Below are 14,798 nucleotides of genomic sequence, written 5' to 3'. Positions count from 1 at the left end.
ATAGTATATTTTTTTTATTGCTGTTGCTGTTCTTCCAGGCGGCTAACATAAAAAAAAAAACAAAAAAAAAAAACTGTCTGATTGGTCTGAAAAAGACTGTCAAATGTCAAGCAGATATCAAACAGCAGACATGTTTTCTTTAAAAAAAAAAAAAAAGATCCCGGCAGAGGAGCAGCCTAACCTTTCAGCAGGTGAGAGTAAGCCAGTCAAGCCCATCATGAGCAACACTCCTCGCTCTTTTCGCGGCTCTGATTCACATCTATCACCGTAGACACGAGTTGCTGAAATAAAACACTTCATTCTGTCATTCTGGCGGTTTACACGCCATCTTTTTGGTAGTTTGCAAGAGACAGGAACTGTGCAGGAAGTAATTTGACTATGAATATTCTTTAGGTTTTAGATCTAAAATTACTTCAAGGGTTTTCTTCTTTACTCTCCCGTCTCATGTTTACATTTCCACGTAGCTCGGAAAGATTTTCAGGATTGAATCGTGTTTTTGGTTTTCCGGCTCTTGTCGCTGATGCCATTCTACTCTTTCACGCTCGTACGAAAAAGCCGAGATGTCAACGTCCCTGATTTCTTGTTTTTTTTTTTTTTTTTTTCCCCCGAAGCGGCGAGACTTGTAGCTGCCCTTGTTTTCATGTGCTTCACTGAATCAATAATTACCGCTCAGTCACGCTGTTCAAACAAACTTGTGCACAACTTCCACATGAACTTGTGGTTCTATTCTTGATATTTGTCTGATATTATTCAGAGAGAGTATTTCTGTTTCCGTTTGTGCTCATTGCAGAGGGAGGCCATGGATCAGGTTGGAGCAGGACGGGATTCAGGGAGCAGCAGAGACACTTCAGCAGACAGCAGGGTGCGTCTGGAATTAAAGTTGCAATACAGTGAAATCTAGAGGAAGAAAATAATCCAGAACATTTGTAATTATATAGAAAATTCAACACATCTTTGCAGTGTTGTTAAATTTGAGCACAGGTGCAAAACAACGCAAGAGTCTTTGCTTGAACTTTACAGGTCCAGGTTTCCAGATTTTTCTCAGTTTAAGCACCTAAGGCTGGAAAGGTTTCCGAATCCTGACACGATCTTACATCTTAGTCAGTTCAAATTTTCTTGCCAGATTCTTTGCACGTTTCCACATTTATTTTGATTATTTGTCTTTATTGATGAGCTCCAAGTGTACCATGGATCTGTGCCTCAGGTATTTCCAGATTAACCTATTTGCTCTTTTTTTTTTTTTTTATTGTCGAACGTGATTCCAAATTATTCACGGGAAAACATTTTTGCCTATTTGCAGATTTTTTTCCCATTGAATATATCTAAAATATTCAAAAATAAAAAATTCAGATTGAAGAGATGAAATGCATGCGAGTAATGCATAATGAGTGAAGATAAAGAAAATGTAAAGAGATGTGTCATCCATCTGTAATAACGCCAAGACGGTTTCCCTTGTGAGTACTAATGTATATTAAAGGATATTTGGTGCTAAAATAGGCAGATATAATAGTTGTCTCAAAATCATTTCGTAGACAGTTTTGGTGCGTAATCCCTGCAAATAAACAGAAGTCCACTTTAAGAAATTTTGGCCTTGACTCTGGACGTTTTTCAGTTCGATATTTTAAACTTAAAGCCAAATCGCAGCAGAAACAGGAGCCTTTTCCATGTCCACCTCGGCTATGAAACCTAAATGCTGCAGAAAACAAATGCTGCTCTTTCCTCGAAAGAGGAACATGTGCAGCTAAATGTTGCACATATTCCTCTTTCGAGGAATGTGAATGATCTAGCTGGGGTTTGAAAGTAGGGACGCACCGATTACAGTTTTCTGGCGAATCACAGTTCACTGATATTTAAAAAGCCTGAGTTACTGGTCTGAATTTGGGGTTAATATCTCTCTTTTTTTTTATAACTGACACCATCAGGTGTTATAATACACCTTCAATGTTCCAATCATATTTTATTTAACAATAAAACAATACACACTTGCTTAATCTCAAATATAAATAAAAAGTTTAGAGCCTTGCTGCCCAAACTAAATTAACTAAACTTGAAAAAGCCACTTTCTTTCGTCTTTCATTTTTCACATTAAAAAAAAATTTTCATAAGATTTCTACTAAGATTGGTTTTACCTGCAAATATTGGCCAACTGCCAATCACCCAAAAGGAAATCAGAACCAATCAACTGACCGGCTGACCGGTGCTGCCATCCACCACTTTTACACCTATTACTAGTCCATCATGGCTAAATCAAAAATCTCAATTTCCTCCTCAGCATCCTGACAAAAACTTGATGATTTTCTTTACATGTCATCCAAGACTGGACCAGAAGATCCCTGATATAGTGAGGAATCACCAAACATGCCTCTCTTTGTGTCCCTCAACCCTGAGAAATTTCATATAATATCTTTTGCAAACCAACAAGAACACCCTCAAAAGTTCAAATTCCAGCTTGGAAAGTTAGAAGTCGCAGAAAATTTGAATTTAACTCCCAATATGGCTGACTGCATGTAGACGATGGTGAAAGTTTCCAATACAAAACTATTTTCAAACTCTTTAGGGGAGATGCATCCGGTTTAAGGAGAGGCACACATAGTCCTCTAAAATATGCCTTTTCTGTTTGAGCACATAAAATAGAGCAAACTGAATTGCCACTGGAACATATTGCTAATGTAAATATCACCAAAACAAATGACTCCAACTGCATCCATTCCAGCTGAAATGCTCTAAACTCGAGTTCCCAGCTCCGACATCTGAGAAAAACTGAACAGAGCAGCACAAAGTGGAATCAAATTAGTAAACTATTTAGGTTGGATTTTTCAGATTTCATTAGCGTGACATAATGATACCGTGACATGATGACTTAAAAGGTTTTGTACACAGGGTTATCAGGGGATGCCAACAACTTTTCTGTGTCTGTGTATATAAAACTGCTTCTTTTTTTTGTAATTTTCTTTAATTTGCTGTTAATACAAACTGTTTCAGTGATGTCGTGTTGAGATACTATGTGAGCAGTGTATCATCAACAGTAGGGAACAAAGCTGGGGGAAAATATCAACTTCCTGCCCGCCTTTCTCCACCTCAAGATTAATCTAATTTGGTCTTTATTGAGAGATGGATAACAGCAGTTTTGTTTTATTTATGTATGTTTTCTCTCCCTTTTTTTTCCCCTCCCTGCTCCCTTCCTTTGTTGCTTCTCCTCGGCTCCCTCTGACAAAAGACAGCCAGCCTGCCAAGCCCGGTGTTGCTCTGGGACGGAGCTGTCAATCACTCCTGACGGCACCCTGACAACATGTACGTTAAAATTTCAAACGGGACTCAAAGGCGGCGCGTGACAGCCGAGCCTTTGAAAGTGGCTGTAGCGCTCGGCGACAGCCAGAGGAGCGCGGATGGAAAACAAACTAGAAAACAACAGTGCGGAGGGAGAAAAGGAAAGAAAGTCTGATACACTGAGAGGGGGAGAAAATAATAAAAGTTAAAAGCAAAACAGTGAGGAATGTGGGTCTTGATATGATGGAAGCTGGCATTAGTTTCTCCCTTAGTGGATCATTGTTTTTTAATTTGGTTGGAATCCCTCCTGACAGACGCTCGCGGTCTTCCGGGGACGCTGCAGAGGGCCCATCCGGGGACGGAGGCACCTCAGAGGGCCTCGCTCACATCTACCAAGGCCCCCCTTTTATGCATCTCACTACCACATCTTCCAACAGAAAACAACTGTGCACCAATCTTAGCATACCTGATTGAATCTTGAGCATCTCTTTATTGCTTCACAATTGATTCCCAGTAGAAACGGAAAGCAGACGGCATGAATCTAACATGTTCTGCATTAAAGTATCATGAAAGAAAACGGACAGCTCAATTTAGATTCCTACACTGCAAGCCTGAAAACAAACATATGCCATATGAACACACATTAGCTTATAGATCAGAACGCCGGCGCCTTTTCAACAAGCAGCACTGCACAAAAGGCCCAGGCTGTGCCAGACCCTATGGTGGAACCACCATCTCTGCAGCCCTGCAGTTCCTGCTCCCATCATTCAGTCGGCGACTACATAAACGGTTCAAAAACACACTCTCTGGATTTGAAACTGCTACAAAGCCACCAGATTATTGTCTGTCTGGTACTTTGTTCGACCATGCCGGCTGCGTGTGTGTGTGTGTGTGTGTGTTTACCAAAGTTTGTTTGAAACAAGCTCTCCTAAAATAACAACTCTGACACCACAGCATGCGCCCGCAGCTACACTTGCGCGTTGTGGACAAGCAGCATGAGAGCTGCTGCTGGGACACAGGTCGTGTCAGCCTGTTAGTGATTTGTTTTTTCTTTTTTTTTTCACCCACCCAACTCCTCCCTGTGGTAGAGCTTTGTCGAACCGCTGATAGGCGTCAGAACAAACAGGAGATGTGGCAGTGGCACACAAAGAGGCTGAGCCGCGTGAAATCGTGCCATTGTACGGCTCGTGTCTACATGCATAACAGTCCGAGCTCGCGTCCAAACATATGCAAGCAAGCAGACGCGCGTACGAGCTGCTGGGAGCTTTAACAGTTGTGGAAAGAACTTGAAACAGAAACCCTGCAGACAGAAAATGCTCTGGCTTCTAGTGCCCTCTAGTGCCTGGAGCTGACTGGGAAACCCACTGGTTTTAGTTTCAACCGGTCAGAAACTGAAATGCACCAGTGTGTGTTTACTTCTGTATTCATATTCAGTTTTTTTTTTTTAATTTTCCCTTTTTTGTGTGTGTGTCTTTTATCAATCATGCCACATTTTCATTTGCTTTCATCATTTTTTTTTATTCCAGTAGACAAAATGATGCCAAAGACTATTTAATGCCAGGCCTATATTTAATATATACACCTATATTTAATTTATACTTTATTTTACAACTTTGTCTTTTTAATTTCTACATATTTTCTGTCTTTTAGTCCACAGACTGTGGTTTTTATTCTCATGTTTTTGGTATTCATGATATTTTTAAACGTGCTTTTTACATAAAATTGCTATAGGATGATATGATTCTACTGAATGATTTTGATATTGGTGACACGGCTTATCACCCAGGGCATCATTCCACATGAGGGCAGCACAAGCACCTGGAAAAGAAGCCTTGGCTGTATTTAATCACCTACAGGTTAAAATAAAAAATAAACACTGGTCAAACCCGAGCTGGAGGCTTCCAAACTGAAGAAATATCTGTGAAACTACACAATGTTTTCACTGCTTTGTGACATTAAGATTATATTCAACTGAGTGTGAAAGTGGTCATATTTAAACTAAAACAGGTGCTACACAATGTTTCAAAGATGTGCATATTTATATAATTACTGTCACATAAATTTAAGTGCGAATTTCTTGAACATGTTTAAAGAATTTCTGATTGTAAAAATCACAGTTGTTCCTCCACATTCTGCCACATGGAATTAAATCTAAATGAAATTTAAAACTGGAAAACTAAAATTTGATTTTAGTTCTGATGCTTTTTTGTTCTCTTTAGTTTACTTCTACACACTTAAATTATGTATTTGTCTTTATTGCTTTCAAATCTGAAATAAAACCTGCCTGTACGATATAAATATGATTTTAAAATCAACAGCTTTTGCTTTGTTTTATTTTAATGACAATACAGTTATCAAAATACATACATCTTAGTGTTATTTTCACACTTTAGACTAATAAATAAATCATTTAAAGAACATTGGAATAAGAGCTGAAGCATTTCTTGTTATTTTATTTTTTTAATACTGCGTAAATCAGTTTAAAATCAACTACAGATAGCAAAATGATCCAACAACCAATCAGAAGCAAATCAAACAAATAATATTTGGATATTCTGCTTTAATTTCTTTATTCAAAATCTCCCTAAAACGTTATTTGGGAAACATTAAAACCGCTTAGGAAAAAAAAAAAACAACTGAAACCGAGAAGTAAAATCCGGTCTGATGCAGACTGTACTCTGCACCCTGTGCTGATGCAGGTCAACACATTTAGGTCGAGTGGAGTTTGTGGCTCCGAGCAGCAGCTGGGTCCTCCGGTGTGAGGACCCCAACTTGGTCCTAATTCCCTTTAATAAAGGAGGCTTTTTGCAAACCCCCTTCACATACTTTTTGTGCATGCATGATGGAAGCAGCAGAGGTGGGATTTGAGAGGCACCTCAAAGCTCTGATTATCCTGAGTGTCCCTGCCCAATAATGTTACCTGCTGGGACGGCAGCACTGCTCCTCTAAATAAATTGCAAGTGGCCTTGGGCAATGAGAGGAACCTTCCTTTGATCTGCCTGACTGCCAACGAGGAAAATGTGCAGGCAGTCAATCAAGCTCTTAAGGCTTCGCAACAATGGAGCAGAACCTGGTTTATTATTTATTTTTTAAATTGATGCGTTTCATTATCACAAGGTGTCTACTTGGTGGGGTGGCAGGGGCCGCGGAGGGAAGGGGAGCGACACGATCAATAATTGATATGCGGTGTGAAAGAGCTGATTTGCCGCCTCTCCTCTGGTGCACTTGTCACTAGCTGTTGTCAGAACACATTTGCTTTGATGACAAATTTGAAGAAGTGAACAACAGCATCAGATCTTATTATGAATTTAGGGAGCGGGTGAAAGGCAGGGGCCTGTTCTCGCAGCGGCTCTGTTTGTTCGGGAGGGCGCTCTGGAGGAATGACTACCAAGCGCTGGGGGTGAGTTACAGTCTTGTAAGCGCGGAGATGAGAGGAGGGGGTTGAACTTTTTTGTCATGTGTCAGTAAACAGCGTGACTTGTTTGAAAGGCACCTGGATTACAGGGTGAAAAAGTTGCTCTTTAAACCTTTAAAGCTTCGGGGTGCGGGAGATGCGCCACGTCAAAACAGAGCGTGGAGATGAGGAGTGAGAGCAGCTGAAAGCCATCACTCCCCACCACCACCACCACCACCACCCTCCTGGGTGTTCATCTGCTGAGAGAAGAAGAAGTTGTCCTGCTTTTCTAACAGAGTTTGGGTCATGCTGCATGGTGGAGAATTTGAAATAGATTCAGAGCAGTAGAAAAAAAAAAACCCCAAAGAAACACCTGGATGGCGCCAAACTGTGCAAAATGTCCTAATATGACATATTTAGCATAATCAGATATTTATATATGTTGTAGAAAAATATTAAATTCCTGTTTTGAGTCTGTTAAGAATAACAAAATTATTCCAAACGCTAGAACAATGAGAGGTGTTTAGATTTGTTTAAATCGTTTTCTTCAAAGTTAAAACTTGACAAAGATTTCCTTAATATTTGGTGTAATTACCTTTTTAACTGCATAACATGGGTCAAGCATTCTCAAGTACTTAGCTGAAATTCTGGCCCATTTCTCTTGACCGAAATGCTTTCGATACCACACCTTCTCTTTGGTATGGAAATCAGGATTTTGTTTAGGCCCCTCCATTTTATTTTATGGTAATTAATTCGGCTTTAATCTTAGGATCACATCTTGAGGTGCTGCATAGACATCTCCACACTAATCATCTAGAAGTGCACCAGTCCCTCCTGCAGCAAAACACAACATGATTCTTCCTGTACTTCCCTCTCTGTCTGCTCAGCATTAAAACAGCCATTATGGTCAAATATTTATGTGTTTTAGTTTTATCAGCTCACAGGACATTAAGCTCTTTTGCTTTTATCTGGTGTTTTATGTTTCTTTAGGAGTGACTGCTTCTTCCTCTGAGAGCGGCTTTCCAGCTCATGTTGGTACAACGAATACTGACACTTTTTTGCTTTTGTTCTGGAGTTGATGCAAACATTTCAAACCAAAACATGTTCATAACTGTTTGAAATTTGAAATTAGTTGAGTCTGATTCACAGTCATATTTGTACAGTGTATGTAAATATCTTGTTTCAGCTGTATATACAGAGAGCGTCTTATGAAAGTAATAAGGGCCCTTTGGGCTTTTCAGTTTGAGTGACAGGAAGAGGACATGTGATTTAAACAGCATGTACATGTATTTAGTCTTTACTGTTTTACCTTAAATGATCCACCTAATCTATTTGTAAAATGTGACTGGAGTAATGATAAAATTCACTTATTAAATGGGTGATATTACATATTTTCAAGGCACACGGGGCCATTTTACAGCAGAATCAAATAACAAGGTCAACTTCAGTTGTTATAAAAATGCTGTATGTATCAAACATAACTTAAAAGAAATCTGACTTTGCAATTTGATGCCTTAAAATTGGGTCTCTGTCTCTTTAAGAAGCTCCTGCTCTTTCAGCTTGTCATCAAAAAAAAAAAAGCTTTTCCATGATGCCGTTTATTAGAAGTGTTGTGCTGGGAAGTAGTTTGTATGACGAGCCCCTTTTAATCGAATAAATTAAATTTGCAACAAGGTGTAATGTAAATGGTTTCCCTGGCAACCTGCGACGAATCTTTAATTGGGAATAACTGTTTCAGGGTTAAGAAGCTAACAGGCAAGCTTATTTTGACTAGAGATGCCAGTCAAAATATTTCAGATTTCAGAGAAAAGCAGCAGAATAGCCCTTTAATTTAGTACTTAAACATCATTAGCCCCATGCCAGTGCAAATCTCAAACACTGAACAAGCAGTTTAGCAACATAAACCTTTTTGGGTTGTAGCTTTGTTTGTTTGTTTGTTTGTTTTTTCCCCATTCTTGTGCCACTGTGCTGTTTTAAAGAATCTCCACAGAACATAAACTATTATGATAAAGAAAAGGAAAAATGTGATGGTTAAGGTATTTTACATAAGATATACTTAAAATAATTACAGATTGTACTTTCTTTAAATACTTTATGACACGGTCTGTACTTTGTTGCAATATTTTCTCATGGCATGTTCGGAGTGCAAATTTAACAAAACTTTTAAAAAATACACCCAGATGAGAAACTGTTCAACAAAAAACTTAAGAGAAAGTGAGAAAAAAAACACATCGACATTTCAACATAATTGACAGCTGCATCCATTTGCTCCGTCCAATCCCTCCGTCTCCACTCTGTTCTTCCAACACCATTTCCTCTTTTAATTATCCCCCCCACACAAAAAAAAAAATGATGGAGCACATCAGACGCATCGCGGTAAATCCCGGGCCTGGCACGGCCTCATAGTGGCTCCCGCGTCTGGCAGTCCCGATAGAGCCTGCGCGCTGGCAGCGACAAGAGAAGTAGAGGGTCGCCTGGAGATTTTCTGACGGGAAGAATTGAGAGGATGATCTCTCGGCAAAACAGAGAGGTCCTCATTCTCCTCCCGGCGTGGGAGGCTTTTTCTCTTTTTTTTTTTTGGCAAAGCACTTTCTCATCATACCACATTTTCAGCTACCAGATTAGCCAGCTCTCAGGAGCAAAACTCACACACAGCCTCCCTTGTTTACACCTCAGTACCATAATGTTTTTTGTAATGACTGTTCTGTAAAAGGGCACGTTGCAGGCACTGCAATCGCGGCTGGTCTCCTATCTCCCTGCACAACATTTTAGAGGTGAGACCTATTGTATATAGCAGGGACAGAGAAAGCATGATTTAGATTAAGGGAATGGGAAGTCTTTTATATTGAAAGAAGTCTCCTCTGACCTGAAATGTGGTTTTTACCGAGTGAATTCCTCATTCTAATTACACATCACCCAGCCCAATGGATTTTTCTTTGGCAGGCTGGATGTTTCCACTCTGATTGCTTTTTGTCAAAGTTTCTCCTCTCTCCGTGGGGCGCACATCAATCACCGGCAGCCATTCCGCAGGCTAACCGTGGCATCATCTCCCACGCGATTACACCCAATTCACATTGAGCTCCTCGGACACAGTGGAGCTACAAATAGCCCATTGCTCGGTTTCCCCCCTACCCCTTTCCCTCTCTTCCATCATCCTGAGATGAAGAGTGGAAAGCTCCCGCAGCGGGTGGCTTTCTTCTCCTCCTGAGGGGAACTGAGAAAGCAGGCGAGGGCTTCTGTGATGTCAGTTTCCCTTCAGGGTGGGGAGGAGACGTCTTGTAGCGCAGCTAAAGATGATCGCTTGAGATCCCGAGAAACAAGGCTCCCCTTTCCCCTGGAAGCTGCAGGAGCATAGTGGGAGTCGGGGTGAGCCGACGCTCCTCCATGATGCAAATTACAACAACGACATTGGTAAATGTGGCAATCGGTTCCTCTTGAACAAACTTTTTCTCTCTCGGTGAAAATGTTAAAGGTCAGGAGAGGTCAGCTTTAAGAGGAAAAATGTTCAACTGAAGTAGCAGAGCTCAGGGTTGGGCCTGAATTTGATTTAGGGTAACATCATCCACCAGCCACCACAAACTTCATTTGGACTTTTTTTTAAAAGCAGGAGGTGAGTCAACCAAAAATTCCCTGAATTAACATCAGTCATTCTCGATGGTTCATTTAAAAAATTTAGCACTCAGCATAAAATGTCTTGGCAGGGGAAAGTCAATGGTAAGATTTAAGGTATTCAGAGAAAACAGGTAGTGGAATAAGAAATAATAATAATAAAGAAAAAGTTCAGTTAATTTGAAAGAATACATTAGAACAACACAGCATTTTCTGTTACAAATAAAGCTTATTTAAGTTTTGTGTTGTGAGGAGAAACCAGTATTGGATCAGAAATTCTTGTCTCATCACTTTGCAGAAGGTTTTTCTGTCTATCGTCTGAATGCCCTCGGCCTTAAATTAAATAATAGCGGAAATGAGAAGAATTAAGTAATTTTTCCAGTTCCCTTTTCCTTTTTTATTATTTAAGCTCATCTGGTGTTCATGATAGAGTACAGCTCCAGGCTCCAGCTGCGCCAGTCTCTCAGCGTCAGCCTTGGATTCATGAATGCTAGACTCTCCTGCTTCTGGAAACTTCACTCGCTCAGTGGCAACACTCGTTAGATGGCGTTGTGACCACCAGTAAAAAAAAAAAGAGGGGATTTAGTTCATTTTTTTGCACAGACTAGAGTTCACAGACCCTCAAATTTGGGTTTAGAGGACCCACCAGTTATTTATGGATTTTGTCAATGGAACTCCATAACAGAATAAACTCCTACCACTGTCCTCACCATCATATCTATAAGGCAGTTTGGGAAGCTGAAATACCCAGGCACAATGTCTTTGGCTGGTATTTGCAATGCAGCCAATCCTAGAGCGGGATTCCCATTGTTTAGCGCTGATTGGCTGAACCTCAAAAGCAGCGGTAAAGACGACTGTGGACGTTAGTTTCTGCTGTTGTGTCAAGACAATTTACTTCTAATAGTATATTATAGTATATAATAGTAATATAGTAGTATAGCAATATAATAGTATATAATAGTAAAGGTATATTTAGTGTTTTAGCTATTAAAGTAGGTATTTATATGGACTATTAGGGCTCTTTGGAGCCCCCTGCTGGCCTGGATGCCCTACGTAGCAGACCATCTCCCTCATCCATCAGACTGACTGTCAGAGCATCAAACAAGCTCAACTTTTTTGTAATACTGTTTCCCTCTTGTGAGTTGTATTTCACATTTGATAAAAAACGATGAAGAAAATCCTTAATTTATGAACACATGAAAAATGTAAATATTTGTTCTTAATAGATTCTGATAGAACATTCCATTCCAAAGTAAACCTTTGCTCCAGAAACTCGCAAAACAAAACCAAACATCCCATTTGATCATCTACTACAATTACGTTGCACAGCGTGATGAAAGGATATCAATGAACTACTTATGTCACAAGAAAAGAGCAGCACTTCATACATGAAACCAGCTGAAGCCATATGGGAGTTTGGGGAGGATCAGTGATCAAAAGAGCATGAAGCTTATCAACACTGTTTCTCAACATTTAAGCAGTATCATATGGCTTTGGAAATACAGCCAGGATAGCTGCGGTTTCACCCAGGAACATAATGGCTGTGTTTGTTTTTATGAAAAGCCAGTAAAGTGTAGATGGGGCCGGTGGGGGTGCGATGGGGTCTTTATCACGATGAAAGGCTAAAAGATGGGACTGACCTTTCTGGCACCAGCTGGGCTTTTGGAGCACAATGCACGGCGGCAACTCTTTCTGGCATTTTCCCCCTTCAGCTCTGGGCTACACTTACAAGCCAAACACTCAAGTCCAAACATCTATCATTTTGCACAAAGACTCAAACACACTGATGCCCCGAACCCCTCCTTTTTTTATATCACAGAGACGCTCACACACCACAAAGTTCTGTATATCTGCAAACAGACCAGTCCCGTCTGGCATCACAGTGCAACTGCAGGCTATGGAAGCAGAAAAGCGGGAGTGGATCACTGCAGATTACATCAACGCAGAACTTCACTCGGCCCAAAGTATCATCACCACTTTCCTTCAACAGAAGCAAAGCAACACTTAGGCTTTCATCCAGAACACTCTAGTAAACTGCCTCTTTGTAGTCATTTAAAGCTGGAAACGTTTAAAGTTTCCCATCTAAGGAAAACTTAAAGCAAAAAATCAGACCTAGTTTGGTGAGTGGGCCTCCAAAAAATGACCTGTACACCTCAAATGCTTTGTTTCTGGGGGGCCACATAACCAAAGGGCTTTGTGTGACATTTCAAAAGGAAGCATCACACGGTGGAACAAGGATCATGCAAACACAGAATAACACTTGTGTGCTGTTCATTTTTTTGTTTTTCTTTTTGACGACGGGGGAGGGGGTTGCCAATTCTATAGGTAAACTCTAGCAGACAGGAGGTAAGTTAACCCTGGGCTCACACACAAAAGAAACAGTGGTCGACATCTGAAAAGGTAAAGAGTAGTAGTCCCTGACGCGTCAAAGGCCTCATGGTCAGCAGGAGAGTATAAAAGGACCTGTAGGTGAGCGCAGGGCTACGGTGCGAAAACATCCACAGCCCTTCAGCCATGGGAAAGGTATGAGCTCCTCATGCAGGAAGGAACCAGCCAGGGCAAAAAAGCAGAAAAGGAAAAATGTATTCTGTGTTGGAGCAACAGAAACAAAAAAAAAGGGAGAAAAGTTACAAACTACGGGGTTCCAATCATTTTTCTCCTTTGCCATTTTGTACTTTTGCAATTTTTAGTCATATCTGACTTCTTCAGCTGTAAAAGGATGTAGTCTGGCAACAATGGAAACCATTGCCAACGCGGTCAGCAATTTAAAAATGTACTGGTACGCAGTGGTTAGGAACAGCGATTGTTTTTTGTGTATAAAATGGAGGAAGGTTAGGTATGAAGTAAAAGCTTAAATATGTTTTTCCAGGTAGCAAAAGACTGACCTAAAATCCAGAGTGAATGAATACGAAAATATACACAGAATAAACAACTTTTCACCCATCAAGCAATAAAATTTAAGTTCAAATGTATAAATTTTAGTTAAAATCCTTGCCTTCCTTTCCTTAGATTGTGTTTTACGAGGGCCGAAACTACATGGGCCGCCACTGGGAGTGCAGCAGTGACTGCATGGACACCTTCCGGCACTTCAACTGCTGCAACTCCATGCGCGTCAGCGGCGGCCACTGGGTGGCCTACGAGAAGCCTCACTACATGGGCTACCAGTACATCCTCGGCCCTGGCGACTACCCGGACTACCACTCCTGGATGGGCTTCAACAGCTGCATTCGCTCCTGCCAGATGTTCCCCCCCGTAAGTTTATCAGGCAGACAGATCAGTGGCACCTCACTCTCCAGCCAGCTCATTGACACCTTGCACATAAAAAAGCTGCTTTGGAAGTACACGTCACTCACTAACACAGGTCATAGTTTAAAAGGTTTCTGCTTATAAATCCAGTTAGGTTTTGTAAGAATAGGATGTGCTGTAAACCCCTAAATCAAGGGGTGTCAAACTCATTTTTGTTTTGGGCCAAATTAAGATCATGGATGCTCTTAAAGGGCCGGTTGTGGCAGAAAACATCAATAAAACCTGATCACAAACTGTTAAAATATCAACAAATTCTTAAAATTAAATAATATTATTTAGCATCTTTTCAGTCCCTCCAGGACGTCATGATTCTTTTTGTAAGTTTTTGCAATAAAAATCAAAGTATTTGTGGTACTAATGTGGAAATATTTGCGCCTATTTATGACGGTAAACGCGACATTTTATTGCTCGCTGTATAGATCATGGATTATAATCTGACATCAATTAAGGCTGAGGCAGCTGTTTAGTACAATTAAGAACGTTTTTGATCATTTTTGAGAAAAATGTGCAATAAACTCCCAATTGTTAGTGCAATATGTTGATTTTGCGTGAATTCCCATAATAATTCACAGGAAATTGGAGGAACTGATTGATATAGATCAGGAGCCAGAGCAAGCAGATAAGAACTGCATTGATTTGATTGATAACATAATATTTAAGCACACGTAATGTTAGTGTAGAATCTAGAAGGCCACATAAAAACTATGGCAGACCGGATTTGAGTTTGACACACATGCCCTAAAGGTAGATTTGTAAAAGTCCTTTCACGGATATTAAAACAGCATGATAACCAAACTCCGATGTCTTTCACTTCCAGTATAGAGGATCCTACAAGATGAGGCTCTACAACAGGCCCGAGATGATGGGGCACATGATGGAGTTCATGGACGATTGCCCCAACGTGTACGACCGCTTCCACCACCGAGACATCTACTCCTGCAACGTCATGGAGGGCTACTGGATCTTCTACGAGCATCCCAACTATAGAGGACGGCAGTACTTCATGCGCCCAGGAATGTACAGGTCCTGCGGGGACTGGGGCGGCTTCAACCCCATGATCGGCTCTTTCAGGAGGATGAGGACTAACATGTAAAACTCCACCCATGCAAGCATCAAATGAACAATAAACATGTAACTCTAAAACACAAACGTCTTTTCTTTTGGTGGTGTTATTTGAAGAAGTCTGTGCAATTACAAAATCGTGCATTTCTGGCATTCATGC

General features: G+C 40.6%; 1 protein-coding gene and 1 long non-coding RNA gene across 2 annotated transcripts; one reads left to right on the top strand and one right to left on the bottom strand.

The window, feature by feature from the left end:
- Positions 1-567: 567 nt before the first annotated feature.
- Positions 568-5,388, bottom strand: LOC145549154 (uncharacterized). The gene is made up of 2 exons (XR_014085130.1): positions 4,171-5,388; positions 568-868 (listed from the first exon to the last, which is right to left on the bottom strand). It is a non-coding gene; the product is annotated as an uncharacterized LOC145549154 (long non-coding RNA).
- A 7,296-nt stretch (positions 5,389-12,684) lies between these two features.
- Positions 12,685-14,725, top strand: crygmxl2 (crystallin, gamma MX, like 2). The gene is made up of 3 exons (XM_008436833.2): positions 12,685-12,793; positions 13,280-13,522; positions 14,394-14,725. The coding sequence occupies exons 1-3, from the start codon at positions 12,785-12,787 to the stop codon at positions 14,667-14,669; spliced, it is 528 nt and encodes a 175-aa protein (XP_008435055.1). The 5' UTR covers positions 12,685-12,784; the 3' UTR covers positions 14,670-14,725.
- The last annotated feature ends 73 nt before the right edge of the window (positions 14,726-14,798 follow it).

This window comes from Poecilia reticulata, chromosome 19, assembly GCF_904066995.2.
Source record: "Poecilia reticulata chromosome 19, P_reticulata-male-v2, whole genome shotgun sequence".
Classification (NCBI taxonomy): domain Eukaryota; kingdom Metazoa; phylum Chordata; class Actinopteri; order Cyprinodontiformes; family Poeciliidae; genus Poecilia; species Poecilia reticulata.
This window is presented reverse-complemented; position numbering and strand designations above follow the sequence as displayed.

What these genes read in the sequence shown, in the direction of transcription:
- crygmxl2 (XM_008436833.2), top strand. An exon ending in CCTGCCAGATGTTCCCCCCC is followed by an intron (nt 13,523 to 14,393) that starts GTAAGTTTATCA and finishes TTTCACTTCCAG; the next exon opens with TATAGAGGATCCTACAAGAT.